At 36.3% G+C, this 19,637-nt stretch overlaps 1 protein-coding gene across 2 annotated transcripts in view; it reads left to right on the top strand.

The window, feature by feature from the left end:
* LOC110461743 overlaps window positions 1-19,637 on the top strand; it is a 45,287-nt gene that overhangs the window by 20,019 nt on the left and 5,631 nt on the right. For both annotated transcript variants that reach the window (XM_021515378.1, XM_021515377.1), the window contains exons 2-5: window positions 10,097-10,182; window positions 15,166-15,422; window positions 16,725-16,893; window positions 18,003-18,176. In XM_021515378.1, the coding sequence (XP_021371053.1) occupies window positions 10,119-10,182; window positions 15,166-15,422; window positions 16,725-16,893; window positions 18,003-18,176 (664 nt within the window). In that variant the 5' untranslated portion in view covers window positions 10,097-10,118. The remainder of the gene's footprint in view (window positions 1-10,096; window positions 10,183-15,165; window positions 15,423-16,724; window positions 16,894-18,002; window positions 18,177-19,637) is intronic.

Below are 19,637 nucleotides of genomic sequence, written 5' to 3'. Positions count from 1 at the left end.
AAACAGGTACATTGTAAAACTTGGATCAGTGTACAAATAAGACATTCTATCAAATGAAACCAGCCGCGGAACAAAAACAGTCATATTTGCTATGGTGTTGCTATTTACAATGGCTAACAAAAACAACAAAAACATACCGTAGTACATCTACGATCCAGTCTACCCATTGCAAAGAGCGTAAGTGAGCGTAACCCATGGTGTATCGAGGATGACCTAGTTCGAACGAAACCGTACTTCGAACTCAAAATAGATGCATTAGGTAACATAGCACAAAGATTAATATGGAAACCCATTAAAAAACATCATCCACGAAAATCAAGGTTTAATTCAAGTAATGTTAAACCCTCAAAGTTGGAGCCGTCCGAGTGACAACAAGACCACATCGTATATTTAACAAATGAGCATAATCAACTAAATAGAAAAGTTACAAATGAGAGCATGAAGACGATAATGAAACTTGGCCGTAGTCTTCATCAGCCGGCCTCTCTCAGGAATCTCACGTTCCCAGCTTGTTCGCCAGCAATTATCAAAAGTATCAATCGATTTAATGTTCCCTTGGTACAAAGAAAATTAACAAAAAACATATCAATGGATTGGCCTATATTGAATATAGATATATTATTTGATGTGTGAATTCAATGAAACATGTGTGACATATATAGAAGGTTGTTGCATGGACTTTTTAGGCAATGAAAAGACATCTCGCCAGTTGGTCCAACGTCTGCGGTGTGTACAACAAAGTGGCGACGAGAAGACACTCCGCTGCATGTCGACAAGTAGTTTACGTTTTATTTCTTTGGGTTATATAAACGTATTCATTTCTTGGCTGTTAAACTTTTGATCTATAGCTAGAGCTATTGCTTTTTCCATTGTTTATCATAATGGAAGTCATCGCTTATCGTTAACGAAGAAAAATATCGGGCAAAAATCTGGTAATTGTGAAGGAAACTTTCGATCTTAAACTTGTTACAGTGACTTTATCGATACTACAGATTGATACCGTGTTTTAACTTTTTTGATTTTTTTTTTCTTCTTCTTAAAAGCTAGAAAATGGTTGTAAACCAGTTTCTGATAAGACCATTAAAACCGGGATTTCACGAAGTGTGTGAATATTTGGGTAACTGCAAAAGACCAATACAGCAAACGGTACAGAACGTGTGTTAATTCAACAAAAGGAATTATTAATTACATGCATGAATCTTTGTTTAACATTAAACTGGTTTATGAATACGTGTAATTCAAAATTTCGCTTTACAATTGAAAAAAATAGCAAGATATTTTTTTCTTCATTAGCTATTAGTATGAACTGCACGCACGTTAAACCACATTAACTTAATATCCGAACGGCAGAAGCAAATGAGATTCACCGACATGCAGCAAGGCGTCTTCGAGTTGCCATTCCGGTGTGTGCTTGCCCAATACACACCAAAGACGTTTGACCTTCTTCTCGAAGTCGTAAGAAAGCGATAATGTTTGCAGTTGAAATGATGGTTTCCAGACATGGCAGGAACTATTTTGAACGGCTTTAGCATAGTGGATTTCTAATTTGTAATACAAAATTGTTTAATATGAAATATCTTGACTTACGATGCTGTATATATATCTGTACTCTGAACTTTTCGGATACAATTACAGTACACTTTAAATTTATTGTATATTGATCGGTATCAAACGATTTACAAAGCAATTCATGCAAGTTATGTAAGTAGGATATTGATACGTGAAGTATACTTGATTTAAATACAACATTTAAATTCCGATCGATATTTTCCCCATAGCTTGTTGTGAAATGACATGTAACTTTGAGATCCTTGTGTAACTCACTGTAGCAGATAGAGTGCCTGCATTCGAAGAGGGTCACTAATTTCACAAACCGCCACTATGGAACATCGCGAGGTTGTGCCGAATGGCAATGCGTCATATCATGTGCGTGCATATAATAAAAATGCAGATAATAAAAATGACAAAAAAGTAATAGGTCACGGTTACCTTGTTGTAACCGTATATCTACTTGAATGTTTCCATGATAAACTCTAAACCTAATCTAAAAAAAATGGGTCTGTGCAAAGGGGATTGGGTCTTCTTTTTTCACATTTTAATTATTTTTCGGCACAAAAGCCAGACGACAGGTTTTGTATTTATTGGACATTGGATACTAAATTTTTGAATAAGTTACCTTGCGACGTTATTGAAATAGAAACTTGAATTGGTCTGCCAGTATTTTGATTAAATTTCAGAACAGTGTGCAGTGTTACTGACATTTATGTATGCACATGAATGTATCATATTCTTCTATAGTACAGTGTACTTATGGATATTTTGGCTAACATAATAGGATGTATTTCCGCCCCCTGACGTACACCTAACATATATTTATTTGTGTGTATGTCCTCAAATCTATAAAGATAAATGTATTTATGGATATTTTGGCAATAGGATGTATTTCCGCCCCCTGACGTACACCTAACATATAATTATTTGTGTGTAGGTCCTCAAATCTGTTGAGATGAATGTACTTATGGATATTTTGGCTAACATAATAGGATGTATTTCCGCCCTCTGACATACACCTAACATATATTTGGACTTATGGATATTTTGGCTAACATAATAGGATGTATTTCCGCCCTCTGACATACACCTAACATATATTTGGACTTATGGATATTTTGGCTAACATAATAGGATGTATTTCCGCCCCCTGACGTACACCTAACATATATTTATTTGTGTGTAAGTATTTTGGCAATAGGATGTATTTCCGCCCCCTGACGTACACCTAACATATTTATTTGGGTGTAGGTCCTCAAATCTGTCGAGATGAATGATTACATACCTACATACTGCAACAGGTGATATGCACTTGATATCTAAATTGTACTTGCCTCAAAGCCCAGCGATTATTAATGTTTATTTGCAATTCATGTTTGTTGTACTGGAATGGTACTATCTCGTAAATTTGTAATCTAAATTGTCTATTTATATGAAGGTATACCATTTTGTAGTCGTTCAAGATTAAAAGTGCATTACATTCAAATTAAATCTTTCAAGTTAATCTGATTTCTTTTATTCAAAATGATAACGTGTTCATATTCTGTATTAGTATTTAATATCAACTTGAACTATTTTACAACAAATATGAAACGAGTTATTACAACTTGTATTTACCACTCTTGTTGGCCCCGACGTTAACTCGGTGGGGGTCTTTATGTGGGAGGAAACCGGGGTACCCGGAGAAACCCCACGTATTCAGGCAGGTGACCACATACATGTACATTGCGCCATTCACGTCCGATAGGGGAAACGAACCCCGGTCACCATTATTATCTCATCTGTCTTCAATGCATATGCGGAATTTTTGTTCCGATGCAAATGTCCTTTGGAACAAGGCTCGATACATTTGATTGTATATCTATATATCAAATTCATTGCTTGTTGAATTTTATTCAAGATAAATACACAATGGAAGACATTTCAACAAAAAAAAAACCTTATTGTTAACCATTTTCCTCCAACGTTACCCCCCAACTTCTGTAGATATGGCTCTGATGCTACTAATCTAATTTGGCATGATTATCGTATTGTCCTCATATGTATGTTTTTGATGGAGTACTTTAAACAAACAAAGTCACTGTGACCTACTTTTGTTTCCGTCGGTTTTGTAATAAGCAGCTTTAGTGTTACACAGTTCATCAAAATTCCGAAAAAATTGATTCAATAGTATTAACCTGTAGTTTTATCAATATGAGGCCATTAATAAGTTGGACTATCACTTCCATGTCATATCATAACGGAATGACCATGAAGTTCATTCACAGCCAACATAATTGGTAATCTTCCTACTAACTATAGCTAAGAATCCCATTAATATTTTAATGAGCCACGTTGTTTTTCGAATGGTTTTGAAGTCGATATTTCTTTCATTTATTTTAATTAAGCCTATGCTGCAAAAAACTTAATGCTTGGCAATTGTCGGCACCTAGATGTACATGGCAAATTATGCGTAATTGAGATTGGAAAAAAACCCAGCGGGAAAAACACTATTAAGAAATAATGAATTATAATCAACAAAAAAAGTGATTTACAAAGAGAATGTACAATGTATGATTACCAGCCCGATCTCACAAAAGCGATCTCAACAAATTGCTCGTAATGACCGTCCATTACTTTTCTGGAGTGCTTAAAAGGGTTTCCGAATTAACCGGTGTATTGTTGAGGAGTAATACATGTATGTACCTCCTTTCTGTCCAAATTACGATGTCACTGACCATTGGTCAATCTTTCTCGAGACTGGACGTCTATGATTTACTTCAACGTAGCGAAAGGCTTATGCTATTCTGTTTTGCCCAAATAAATCAATGATTCCGTTTAAATCGAGTAAAAGTGTCGCACAGCCATCAATCTTCATTATAAGTGCCGCTCGGGATGATAGATGGCGTCCCTTGTTAATGACAAGGAGTGTCATATCAAAAATAGCCTGAACATTGTCATTTCTCATTTTTTTCCCTTGTGCTAATATTTACTTCACATGGAATATTATGTACTTTCTATGTGTTCTGCAAATAGAAGGCGTTATGGGTTTTTTTTTATTAAAAGAGCACTGATAGATGATATCCTCTTCATTTTTTTTATAGGTAATTAAGATTATATCACTTTTTTCTTCAAGGTAGATTATTGATTATGCCTGGTGTTACTTAGAATATCACATTTCACATAAGGTAGTTATCAGATTATGTCCCCTTTCATAATAGAATGATATCCTAGTTCATTAAAGGGAGACAATAAGATGATATCCTGTTAGATGAAAGGGATGTAATTTGTTTACAACCTGTTATGTTATTAACGATTGGCTACAGTCGTGTTGTTTTCATTGCACGGTAGTAATATTCTTTTTTTATAATATTTTTTTTTTTATTTTATTTTTTTATTTTATTTGTTTATTTAGCTTTGAGTTTATATATGCCGTCATGAGTACATTGTTTAAATGGTGGCATGATTTCATAATTTGTATATAATCCTTCAAATAATCTGGTAATTTGTGTCGAAACATTTTAATCGGACTACTGTCTCATTGTCAATTTCACCTAGCTATTATAATATTGTCTCTTTTCATCTGAATATTTGACAATGTCCATTTCATCCGGTCACTAAAAGATTGCATCCCTTTAATCCCTTTTATAAAGAATGATATGCCATTTCATAAAGGGGAGATAATAAGATTGTATCCCCTTTGACTAAGGGAGATAATCAGATTATCTTCATAGCATGACGATCGACTACAGCCGTGGAGTTTTCATGATCGCGGTAATTGTTTGCGGTTTTATATGCTGTCCTGGGTAAACTGTTTACTTTGTTGGGTTTGTATATAATCCCTTTAATAATCAAATTAGTGACGTCATTATCTTTTTCATCCGGGCACTGATCATTGTCTATTTTACCCGGATGTTCTGTTTTTGTCTCTTTGTCGATGTACATTGCATCCGGGATTTTATTCCGTTGTCTATTTCTATCAAAAACTTCATCAAACGATATCATTTCTGCAAGTTGTTTCTGTTAGTCGGATCTTTACTATTGTGTTGTAAATTAAAAAAAGTTTAATGTCTTTTTTAAGGGAATTATGTCTTTATTTGTTTTCGGAAATTTCATCCTGGTAGTGAACCAATGTCTATTTCATTCGAATACGTTGGCGTTGTGTACGTACTCTTGGGTTATAACTGGTTTATAGCCCATCCTTATTCTCCTAAACGTGTCAAGTGAGAGTGTAAATGTTTAAAGGAGAATGACAAACGAAGCGTTTCCGAACAGACATCTTGCTTTGATCGCGTCAAACATATCTCCGCTCGAGCTTGGGTTTCAGTTTGGATTTGATGCGGGTTCACGTGTAAACAGTTGGAATCTTGGTGGTTCTTCATATGTATTGATTCTGTCTGTAAGAGGCGACAAAGCTCACAACGTGTTACAGTCTGATTGAAGCGTAGCTGTAAAATGCCACTACGTGAATGCTCAGGTCTGGCCAATAACAGATGTCGTAGGTGATAAATGTATCAAATGTATTATTTTCCAGACGTCATATCTGTTGTCACATTAAAACTCCGTTATATACTATCAGCACTTCTGTAGAGACATGTTTGCGTTATAAAACGGTTTTGTGGAAAATTTGAGGGAGACAAGACACGAATTCTGAAGAGCAAAAAGGAAAAATGGGATCTTCGAACATCTTGGCGTTAAGCGAGATGGCAAATAAAAGAGTGGCATTATATTGAGTTTTTTTCCGAGTCTGATAACATTATCATATGATATATTACTATGCGAGACTATTGTTTCCGGTAGCAATATTCTCTTCAAATCTGGATTTTTATTATCAGAATGAGCCTGTATCGTAGTCTTCGGCAACGGCCATGGTGTTGTCACCTGTAGCTGAGCTCATACACGTGTCCATTGTCTTACAATCGATATTGAACACTTTAGGAGACGTCTTTGGGTGTCTAATATCGTTTAGTAACAGTTGGGTGACGTCTTGTTCCCTAATGACTCAATAGTAGTGAATGGCGCTTTTTTTGGTAAAAAAATCCTTGCCTACACAGATATTGCCAATTCCGTCTCCATGTAAACAGATGCTTATGAAACTGTTCTTTTCGAAATTTGATATCACATCGTACAGCCGATAGCATGTCAAAACCATTACACAGTACCACTAAGGGGCAGAATGAGTAAACATGTAACCCGTCCCCCTGAATGCCTGTAGTATAAGAGTGATATTGGGTGAAATTTCTCTATGATTTTCGACAGCTGTCTTTACTGATACGGCACACTGTGGCTAAGTGAGTTGTTGTTTTCAACGGTTTAGAGTAGAGACACCGGTAGCTTACACTCTTTGCTTGACAAAGGAAACAGACGTTTTTAAAAGCTCGCAAAATAAGTTGTCAATTCCTGTTTGTATTCAAAACAAACTTAGACTTTATTATTCATATCAAACTGATGAATTTTATTCCGTATATTACACAATATCTTTCAGAAGTTAAAGTAACATCAGTAAAAAGGACAGAATCATAACTCAATATCGACCAAATAAGCAAAAACAAAGTAGCAAGTTTGGAGACCTTAAACTGAAAGTGAATGCAGCATAAACTTTAATGTATTCCGGAAGAGTTAACGGTTTCTTAAACAAATATTTTAACAATATTTCAACCGTCATGGAATCTCTTTCAAGTCAAGGAAAGTTTGTTGGCCATTATTGGTGTGAGACCTAGTGTACATAGCTTAAATCATGGTAGACGCAAAAATATACTAGATCAAAATAATATCGAACTTTTGTAGAATAAAGCCTCTCGGGTAGAAAAGTTGACGTAAAATGTAGTATAATGTTCAACGCGACACAGCTTTTATACTGATACATAAAACATGTTATAGAACAGTGAATCGACTACTGCAGTTAAACTTGATGATCAGGGAAAGCAATGGAATGTAACTACAAAGTAAAGGAGAGTTAACGATTGTGAAAGAAAAGCCAAGGCTACCGTATAGTCGAGTGTTGAGGACAGTTACACTGACGCTTAATAACAACGGTATGAAATAGAAGAAGAGGAGTCTAAAGTGTCTATCATTTCTTGGTAAGAAATAAGAATTCAGGGTTCGAATCATGTGCTATCCCGCTTAATTTTTGCACCCAGAACAGTGTTCTTGAATGATAATTGATTTACATCATTTTTATTATTTCTCATAAAAACCGCACACGGTATGGTTTTCTTTTTATAAATGTTTTAACAAAGCTGTAGTTAGGCCGAAAAGAACCCAGTTTCCAATTAGGTTTTTGGCAGTGTTCGGGGATCTTTGATCCCATAAACGATACCTTGAAAACTTACGAATAATATCGTTAGATGTTACATAATTTATTAATAATAAAACAGACAACGCTTAGACACTCACTTATATATGAAGGTCCCTTGATTGTCAATAACCCCTTGTGCTTAGCTTGCTCAAATTACAACACATATAAGGTGTATTTCCGTCCCTGATTTAATTACTTTTAGATTTTTGTTCACGCCTGTGAATATTTACGATTCTGCATATCAATATCAGTGTTATTTACAGTTTCTAGAGAGTTTAGAGAAAATATAGCCTCGTCACGTTACGCCGGCCGTCAACATAATTTCCAGTTTACGTTTATATTCTGTAACATGTAATAAAGGTTGTTGACAAAGTATCGATAACCGATCAACATGAAAACATCAACATAACGCTATTAGTTTCAAATGCCATTTTACCCACCGAGAACATTCGTTCGCTTTCATGCGCACTTGATCATGACGCGGAGCGTCGAGTCAACAATGATATATTGTTGTGGTTGGAGAACGAGGATGAAAATGATCAGCTGTGTGTTGCGGACAGAGAAATATCAATCATCCGGATACGTTTTTCGTGTTTTTTTTTACTCTTGCGCAAAATCAAATACATTTCCTTTTGGGTTCAGCTCTGTGTTAATTATAAAAGCGTAATAGAATCACAATCATGAAGTATTTATCAGTCCTTGAATAAAGATGGCGGCTAATAAACACCACGATAAATGGTTCAGATTGCAACCATGTATTACTTTTCTCTACGAAATGCAATGAAAATACGACATAATATATAAGATATTAAAACATTGACAGAATCGATGCGCCATAACATCCAAGTGTTAACACTTCAGGTGATTCCAATGCGTCAAAATTAACTATGGCTACTTACTTCTAAGGTATACTGCAACTCAATTTGTATTTGTTGGCTTAAATATTTATTATTTTGCATATAGGAGTCAGTCTTAAAATAAAAAATGTATGCTTCACGACAAACGATTTATAAATAGCACTGTTTGCAAAATCCAGTCTTTACGAATGATTCGTTTTATGTAATATCCTGTATTTGGCGAGAGAAGTCATGTCCACTGCTATTGTTCGACAGGAAACACAGACCATTGCACGCATACGAATTTACATCCGGGTTTTTAAGGAATAGTTATCATGTGTTCCTGTTTGTTTTGGCGTCTCCTATCAATTCTGACATCTCATGTTGTTCTTGTGTGTTGATGCCAAATGTAGTTGATTGTATTTTTGACTTAAAACATACACTCTCTGAACTATTTCGCTTCAAGAGAGTTATTTGCAGTGGTTTACCGCGCCATTTTACAAATCTCGCACAAAATCTCACGTCCACATTTTCCCCGAAGGAGAGTTTAAGGATGATATACTTACGTCTGTTTGACCTTCTGTTTAACCGAGCGAATAATAACAAGTATTGAGGACATTTCTTGTACACACATAGAATAACCAGAGGAGCTTTTACGAAATTGATTTTCTAATATCATGGACAATTGCTATTGTTATGAGACATGCAATTTGGTGATATTATTGTCTAGTCCTAATTATCACTACTTACTGATTACTGTATGAATGGTAGTCGCCTACCGATAAAAAGTTATAGCAATGATCTCATTACTCTGCATAAGCCTTCATCATTTCTAGCCGTAACGTTGTGTTTGTATCATTAATGTAGCTATTTATCATCGACTGGTCCCAAAATTGGAATATTTTTCATAGAAATGTACAAGGCAAATGCTAATCCAGGTTTTGATGTGATCGGTCCACAAAGAGGACTTGTTTTCAAGGGAATGTGCATGCCAATCCTAACAAATGTGTCGTTGTTTGAAGTTGCTGCCTTTTTTGTGATTTGCCGGAGAGCTGAAACCTTTAACGACACTAAAATTCCGTTGCTCGTAAAGTTCTGATTTCGACTGCGAGTGTATTGTGTAAACGAGGCCGGTTTTCTGGTATCTAGTAGTGTTATAGGGTAAAATGTTCAAGTTAAATGATTACAACAGGAGAGATTAATGGAACTACTTCTAGGCACATGTTTATCATTACTGCAGGTGAAAAATTAAAAATTAAAAAAAATAAAAATTCATTTTCATCTGAGATTTTTTCGACGTAAAGGTGATCGCGGACAGATATCCATATTTCTCAAACATATGACTAGTTTTCAGAAACCTGACATACCAGTTATTTTTTTAGTATACTAATACATCTACTATTCATAACTGTTAGTTGTATTTGTATTTCAGATTTCTCTGACCAAAGTCGATCATGTTCCTAACCGGATGTACTTGTCTGCTTGTGCTACAGGTTGCGCTGTCCTCAGCAGTTATAGGTATGTTGGTAATATATATGAAACTGGACAAAATGTATGTACCTAATAGCCAGGAGTACGGTATGTATGTGGCCAGTATACAGCAGGTATATGGTAGAAGAAAAACTTAATGTATTTCACTGCAAAATATACCCAAAACATTGGCAGATTTTTGTATATTTACATACTTAATGTTCTTTTCTTTTAACGTATACAGCGACAGCGACCGATGTACTGACAATGACCTTTGCAGAATGACTAATTTGGCTAACAAACAATGAATTATTCATCCACTTTCCGACAGGAGCTGTAGAATACTATTGTATGATGAGCAACGTTCTCCAAACCGATTGTTTGCATCCTGAAAATTCTAAAAACATGTTTTGCATAGTATGCATGCATTGCCTGGCACCAGAATCCAGCAATTTCTATAGGGCCATGCGAGTGTTTCAATTGATATAGAATGTTTTGATAATAAAAATTCTGTCAGAATAACGACATTACATGTAGATTAAAATGTCCGTTTCAATATTTCTCTCTATTGACTACAGATAATAATTTCGGTAGGTTTTGTTATTTCAATTCCATTGATTTCTCAAGCACAGCTTCGGCTACGGTGTGTATTCGATTGTATAGTACAGTCCTCCATCATAATACGAGCAAAATGTATTATCAAAAAGTTTGTTAGTCAATGTACTATTCTAAATTGCATCCCAACGGTCGAATTTGTTCACAGGTATCCGTATGTTTTTTTCCCCCTTGTGGTTATCAAAGTTACCTCACTGACACAAACTGCCCATCAGGACACCCCACCCGGTCACATTATACTGACAACGTGCGAACCAGTCGTTCCACTCCTAAATTGCTGAGCGTTAAGCAGGAGTAGAAACTACCATTTTTACATGCTCTGGTATGTCTCGGCGAGAGGACAGAATCCAAAGCCTTCCTCACAGGGGCAAACGCTCAACTAAAGGCCAAAAGGGAGGCATTGTCAAGGGAGACATTAGCCATTATGAAGAAGAAAGTTATTAAGAAAGAAAGAAAAATTAAGATATCACATTTAGTCGCATCTTACGATCATGCAATGGGGGCAGCAGGTACAATTCTTACGCCCTACCTGCAGGGGCCTTTCACAATGAAAACCTAATGCCATTGTCAGAATAATGTGACCGGAAGTGGTACTAGTACCATGTTTCTTTGTTCAGATAATGACGTTTTAGTCTGATATCACTATAAACTAACCCAGTATCAGTTTACACATTTAAAACGTAAATCCTGAAACAAATCAACTAACAAATGTATTTATCAAGGTCCTTAAACACAAAACAAATTATGCACAACAGTAATGCGAACACATTCTTACATGATCTCATTTATAGTTTTAATGGAATACATGTATAGCCCCTAGCATGACGGGTGAGTCCTAGAAGGAAGAAACAACTGTATGATGCAATGTGATTCTCTTTTGGCATATTGTATCTATTATTGAATTGCATTAGGTGTAATTACATGTGTGACATGCGTTGATCTCCAACAGAAATAATAACTAACCATTTTTCTTAGATTTTAATACTTCGTATTTTATTACGAAATACCATATCCATAATTTACAAAGTGTTTATCAAGTTTCTGATGGTCAACTATGAGTCACAAGATACAGCAGGTATTCTTGGATATCGACAAATCACTCTGTTTGTATAAGAAGTCTGACGAACTCTAACACTGGGCGTGGTAGTAACACGGCAATCACAGTAAGTAGAACAGTATTGACCGTGTATGCTTTGTTCCCGGTCCTCAGGGTCTGTGTTGGCGCCTGAACTTATTCAGCAAACATAATGAGTTACCACTTGTGTCGAATTGTACTCCGTATGTATACATAGTGCCATGGCTGTATTATACACACACAAATGGATGCTACACTTCTGCATGGTCGAATGTGTATGCATGTACAATTATTACTATTTCGTGTTTCCCTGTTATTGATTTGACTGTAAGCTATTGCGGAATGTATATATGAATGTATATATTCACCATTGTCTCCTGTTTAGGGTCCATAATCTCGAAGTAGTTTCCCTGATTGGCAAGCTACTCTATTTAAGTGCGGAGAGGCACGACTAGGTGGACTAATATATTGTCTGTATGCCGCCGCATACAACGTAAGCATTAAACACTGTAACAAAAGCCAGCGTCTGTTGACAGAGTAGCTAATCACTGTAATAGAAATCTAGCAGCCAGGCCATACTGCAGTTGTGATCTCAACATTGCAGCCGAAACACAAGACAATATATAGTATTGAAGCATTGCAGCACAAAAACAAGGCAATCGCTGATAAAGCATTGCAGCCGAGTCCAATTGCAATCACTATTGAAACATTGCAGCCGAGTCCAAAAGCAATCACTATTAAAGCATTGCAAACGAGTCCAAATATAATCACCATTGAAGCATTGCAGTCGAGTCGAAATGCAATCACTATTGAATCCTTGCAGCCGATTCCAAATGCAATCACTATTGAATCATTGCAGCCGAGTCCAAAGTGCAGTACAAATAAAAGTGATGGACTTATTGCTCTGCTGCAATGCTTCAATAGTACTTTTGTATTGATCTTAATCAATCTTCACAACATTGTTGACCGTGGCCCGAGGACGTGTCACAACCTTGATTAAAGTAATATCTTAAAGGTCAAAGTCACAAAGTCTTACCAATTCAAGGTGTCTGATCATAACTTTATTACTTTCAGCTAGCCCAATGATGTGTCGCATTCTTAACCCTACGTCATATATTTCAGGATCAAGTCCGTGGAGCATTGATATCTGAAATGGTCATACACCATCATTACATGATGCATGCCTATTCAATGTTATTTATTTTAAATGAAAAATTGTATCGGACATCATTTGTAACATTCAATATTCCAGTTATTGTCAAAACTTACGATCAAATCTGATAAAAGCATGCTGTGGGATAAAATTATTGATGCAGTGCTTTCGGCGTGCACAACGCCAGTTGCAGCCCTAGCATGTAAAATCTAACTTGACAAACTACTTCAGTACAATTACAGGCTCGTTGATGGGTAATGCAAACAATGACAAAGCTCTTGTCTGATATTGAATCAAAATACTTCACAATACTTCTTGACAAACTGTCTACAGATCGAAAACTATGTCAGACTTAAAAGACATTTCAATATCGATTAACGTCTAGAACGCTTGTATAATTAACTAACAATGATGCATTAAGGGTGATGGTGCCATCCTGATATCGTGTGATACTATTGTGATGTGGAGAGTGAATCGATCAACGTGTTTAAATGGCTAACACATCGATACAACCTGCTCTGCTCTTTTCTGTTCATGTAACCATGTATCTTTTCTTCATTTGGCCATAACTGTTGCAATGATGTAAAACCACCACAAATCAAACGTATATACTTCCCGGGAAACAAAGAATTGTGTTTCCCGATCGCAAGGGCAATACTAAATATTCTATTATACCGAAATAATACAAGTACATAAAAGTGAAGATGATCGGACTACTGCGCCGTTGTTGTTGTCTGTTTCGGTCAAATAAGGGAAACTCGAGCACGTGAGGTCCACCTTGTCGACTGCTTCGGTCAAATAAGGGATACTCGAGCACGTGAGGCACACGATGATTTATTTTCCCGTCAATACAAGACTAAATCAGTTTTAATTGAAACAAGAAATGATCTGTAATAGATAGACTGCTTACACCCACTGAAATAATGAGTCATATAAAGCCTCGATTGAAATTTCAACATATCGATGTTGAACAACTCAGGTTTTGCCAGCCAATCAACATAGAATACAGTTTCGTAGCTACTCTGTACATGACGTATAGTCCAAAAGCAAAAAAAAAAAAACGGCTATCTTTCTACATGTCATTTTAAGTTATCGCTTGGTCAGAATATATTTTTGAAGGCCTTTCCTTTGCACATGAGTGCTTCAAATACAACATCAAGTATCATGATTTCATATGAAATGGAAACAATGTCAATATTAAACAGTGTGAATACAACGATAAGTGTTTTGGGGCCTAGACCAACACTGTGAATACAGCGATACGTGTTTTTGGGCCTAGACCAACAATGTGAATACAGCGATACGTGTTGTTGGGCCTAGATCAACAATGTGAATACAGCGATAGGTGTTTTTGGGCCTAGACCAACAATGTGAATACAGCGATACGTGTTTTTGGACCATGACCAACAATGTGAATACAGCGATACGTGTTTTTAGGCCATGACCAACAATGTGAATACAGCGATACGTGTTTTTTGGCCATGACCAACAATGTGAATACAGCGATACGTGTTTTTGGGACATGACCAACAATGTGAATACAGCGATACGTGTTTTTGGGACATGACCAACAATGTGAATACAGCGGTACGTGTTTTTGGACCATGACCAAGTTTTCAGCGTCGTCAACTTAATTGTCGTCATTCAGACGATACGATGATTGATATAAGCGTAATATTACGTGGGGTATTTACGCATATCAAGTAAGGTTTACTGACAAAATAATACTTTGTCCATGCAGAAAGCCAAATACATTCAGCATTTTACTGAACCATATGACCGTGTCTTCCATTTGGTCCAAGCTTCCTCGTGGAAGGGGAACAGCGCCAAAACCGCTGGGAAGGTGGAAAGGGGGACTTTATTTACATCCAACCAGTTACCTATTCGTGACAGTGTGGTTACACTCTATATCACTACGCGAAACGTCCCGTGTCGAGTGACAAATGAAGTATACAATTTCGTCACATCGTATTCGTTGTATAGGTAAATAATACAAATCGCTGAGTCAAAGCTTGACAAATGGACCAGTCAGTCTTGATACGGTGCGACAAGCTCATGCGTACATTATTTGTGTATAAAGTATTCTTTGATAATTGTTGGAAAGCTTGTATCGCAGTATTCTGTTGGTCACTTTGTTGTAATGCACTGTTTATTACATGTACCTTTTATTGCTTTATTCCTGTTTCAGTAAACTTGGATGCTGTAGCGACTCCAGGAGCTCATGATGTCTGTAACGAGATCATCTACCTCTCAAAGGACAACTCGTCCCAGGTAGAAGCCACCGAACGTGTCTCCCATGGCTACTGTGACGTCACATTCCGGACACTCTCCGACGCCAAGAACCATTGCAACCGTCTGTGCTTTATTCCTAAAAGTGACGCATGCGAAAAACACATTGACCTCAGTATTGTTGTCTTTTCTTTGGAGAACAAGAATAATGTGAAGGTTAGTATGATGACGTCATCGTGCAGTGGTATAACGTCATTTTTTTATATATATAACGACCTATTTTCGTCGTAATGATCTTTTAAGATTAATCAAACAAAAGGGGACAAATATCAGATAAGCCCAAAACATAGTGAAAATTATCAAATTTAACGCTATTAAGTTTAAAAAATCGTTTTCAATATATCTTCAAATTGACGTATGTGCTTGACACCGGAGAAAAACACAACTGCCTTATGTGTAAATGCATTTGACACACAGAGGCTCGTGTACACGAATGGTATATACTCAAAGGAGCCAGATATACCACTGAATAACATATTCGTACATTATCAGTTATACTAACCTCTAGAGATACACCATGTATGTATCTAAAACCAATGTCGTTCCTCGACATACATGAACATGTATCACAACAGGTTGATTCAGATGAATCAGATACACATATGGCTGTCATCCAGTTTCCACGCATACAGACAAAATAATCTTATTATGCTCAATCTACGACAATACATATATAATATTTAATTGGTAATGGATATCGAAATGTCAATTGAAACGTGTATGAGGCAATAATAGCGCCAGGGGAGACAATTCCATAGTCACGCCCATAGCTTGTGTTTCTCTATTGTACATTCATGTATTGATTTTTTTAAAGACGTTTTGCTGGAAAACCATCGTAAATTGTATAAATTGACTTTTATAGCCAACCATGTAAACAGACAGGATGAGAGTCTAGATGCTTTCTCGTATTATATCAACTTAAAATCGTAAACGTTTGATTTGCATATTAAAGGTCAGTCAGTATTCAATGAGTAAACATTTTATTTGAAAATTAATCGAATAAATAATTAAGTTTTAATGATTTAACTCGATTTAACAAAAGATTAGCAAATAGCAAAAATGTCACATCAAAGTATCCTTAACCAATCGAAAACAACCCTTTTATCACATGACAACGGCGTAAAATTTCACAGCATTAAGAGAACATATCTAAATCAAACTTCTTTCAAACTAATTATTTGAATTGCATTAAACAGCATGACGTCACACTATTGTTTTTATTATGACGTCACAAAGCTTACACAGTCAAATATATAAGCTATTTTCCGTCGCTAAGCTATATTAATAATCCGCCAATCACTTCTGAGATCAATGTACGTGAATTTTACCTTTCTTTCAATGCAGTATGTCAGTCTGTCTGTCCGGGTTTTTTGGTATCCACCTTTCTATAGACACTAGGGAGTCTGTGATGAGAATCACCAACATATGTAAGGTTGCGCCCGTCTGTCCATATTTCAGATATACGGTTGTCAGGACTTTCCGGGCAAGAAATGGTGTGTGAGTTCCACGTCTATGAAGGTCGCTGTACTGGAGCATATGAGAGGCGTGGCCTCAAAGCCAGCCGACCAGATCTACAAGTTCACTGCCGACGTGAAGGCGGAGTGCACGAAGATCAAGGATGTCTTCTGTACGTTAAGTTTGGAACCTTATGCTGTCTATTTCGGTGACAATATGTTTTAATACAAGTACAATGGTATCGTTTTCGAAACGCAAAGTTATTAGTATTTATGTTTCAATTAACACAGAAAAATTGCAATCTGATTAAAACTATATCCTTAATTCCACTCTATATACCAGTCAAAGGAACGTATAGACACGGAATTAGATTTGTTATCTAAGTCGGTGGTATAGAGTATCGGAGTGGAATTAAAAATCTAGTTTTGATAAGGTTGGATGTATTGTTTCCTTTATATTTGATATATTAGCCATTTCACCACTGTATACCATAGTGGACACAACCAGTTCAATACACTGTCGAGTTTCCTAAAATTGCGTAGGGGCCAAATGATTAGAAAATGTGATACAGTGAAATCGGAAACCGATGTCTATCGGTACGGAGTGATATCAGTTTATATAGGTAGCTAATAAGGTATACAGCAAAGCTTGTTTATATATACAATTGTTTTTGTAAGTGATAAGCAGTGATACCGATTAAGGATCCCTGACTACCGACAAGAGCTGTAACTACGCATCGGAAACTGATTTTTGATAAAGCTTTGAAAAGAATATTTTTGAAAAGAAAACCATACCTTGTGGGAATTTTATGGGAAAAAAGATAAAGATGAAATAAATAAAATATAATTACCAACAGTGTTCTGATGTAAAACAAATAAAAAAAATCAGCGGAGCTAGACCGGTATTCGAACCCTGGACCTTAGATTATAACCGGATGAGCTACCCATAGCTGCCCAACTGTGCTACATTTTATTTGCAAAATAAAATTAAGGGGAGGTTACTTTATATTAAAATCCGCAAGTACAATGAGACAGAGGTCTTTAAATGACATATTTGTTTATGATTTTTTTTATGAAAATTCAGTGTTGTGGATAATTGTATAGGATATCGCGAGTCCTAAACTGTAAGTATAGATACAAACTAGCTTAATCCTAACCCCATTTTGCATCCCATCCACCAACCCCGGATCCTACCAATCATATAACTTTATTGGTATCGCTCTTATGTGTTAATTTTACAACCTAAACTGGGCCGTTGACCACTGTCCACTTCCCTCCACAGCTAAGGACTGGGTGACCACTAATGAGACGAAGCGTTACCGGGCCAAGGTGGAGGGCATCGTTGTTGGCTGCTGCCTCGCTCTTATCTTCCTAGTGGTTCTCGTTGTTATGGTATTTTACTACAAATCCAAACCCAACCAGAACCCCCTTGACGACAATACGGTCAAGGTCAAAGGTAAGCGATGACATCACTTCCGTTTTCTGATTTAAGGAACACCCTTTAACCTATATTATTTATTAACTTGACTTCATATTCTAACTTTATACATGTGATGTATCATTAACTACTAGAATATATCACTGCTGTGATGTGGACAGGGAAATATCAACCAAGAGGATGCGCTCATTTAGGTTCAGCACTTAAGAGTTGTGCTGAACCACAAAAATGTTACCCGCGGGTGATATTTCTCCGTCTCGATCACCTGTTTGATTAATTATTCTCTTTCCCATACTTTCCAGCCGTAAAAATACACCAAATTGTAATCCTGAATGAACCCAAAAGCACTGTGCCATTATCAGTGGCAAGGAAACGTGTGACAAAAGTGATGACGCGATCCTATCGTGGTATAGTTACCATGGTAACGCTTCATTAAATGAGGTAGTTTGATGACGCAATCATTTTGTAAAGTTCTGAAATTTTAAAAAGAAAAGCGTCAGTGATATGTCTTTATCTTGGTAGATCAAATTGAAACCGTTCTCGAACTCTAATGTGGATTTTGTGCTCAGACTTTCTTGTAACTCGTTAAAACCATTTGATACAGTAAAATGTCCAGTGAAAAATTAACAAGAAGCCCAAATCGGCCTGCATCGCTCACCTGGTATTAATTTCCCACTTGTAATCTTAAAGATGGACTAAAATACAGCTTCAGGCAGAATATCAGTGTTTGATTCATTAGAACCTTTTAAAAGATTTAAACATATGACGCCTGTGACCTTGAATGTCGAACAAGGACATTAGGTTTAACAGACTTTTTAGTTTTCCAACCCAGCATGCTTCTGGCAAAATATCATTTACCCCGGACCTTTCGTTTATACAGAACAAAACATTAAAAGATTTAAACATTTCAAACATATTGACTACTGTGACATTGAATATCGGCGAAGGTCATTCACTTGGTAGTCCTTCATCCCAGCATGTTAATGGCCAAATATCACCACCCTTGACCTTTTGCTTATAAAGAAGTCGTTTAAAGGTTTTTAACATATTTTATCCCTGTGACCTTGAATATATGTCAAGGTCATTCATTTGAACAAACTTGGTAGTCCTTCATCCCAGCATGTTAATGGCCAAATAACACCACCTTTGACCTTTTGCTTATAAAGAAGTTGTTTAAAGGTTTAAAACATATTTAACCCATGTGACCTTGAAAAAAGATGAAGGTCATTCATTTAAACAAACTTTGTAGCCCTTCATCCCAGCATGCTACTAGCCAAATATCATCACCCTAGGCCTCTTGGTTATTCATAAGAAGTTCTTTTAAAGGTTGTTAACATATTCAACCCTTGTGACCTTGAATATAAGCCAAGGTCATTCATTTGAACAAACTTGGTAGCCCTTCATCCGAGCGTGTTACTGGCAAAATATCAACACTTTATATCTGTTGGTTATTCAAAAGAAGTTGTTTAAAAAAAGAAA

Source organism: Mizuhopecten yessoensis, unplaced genomic scaffold, assembly GCF_002113885.1.
Source record: "Mizuhopecten yessoensis strain PY_sf001 unplaced genomic scaffold, ASM211388v2 scaffold10651, whole genome shotgun sequence".
NCBI lineage: Eukaryota > Metazoa > Mollusca > Bivalvia > Pectinida > Pectinidae > Mizuhopecten > Mizuhopecten yessoensis.
Note: the sequence above shows the minus strand (reverse complement) of the source record. Positions and strands in the feature narration are given on the sequence as shown.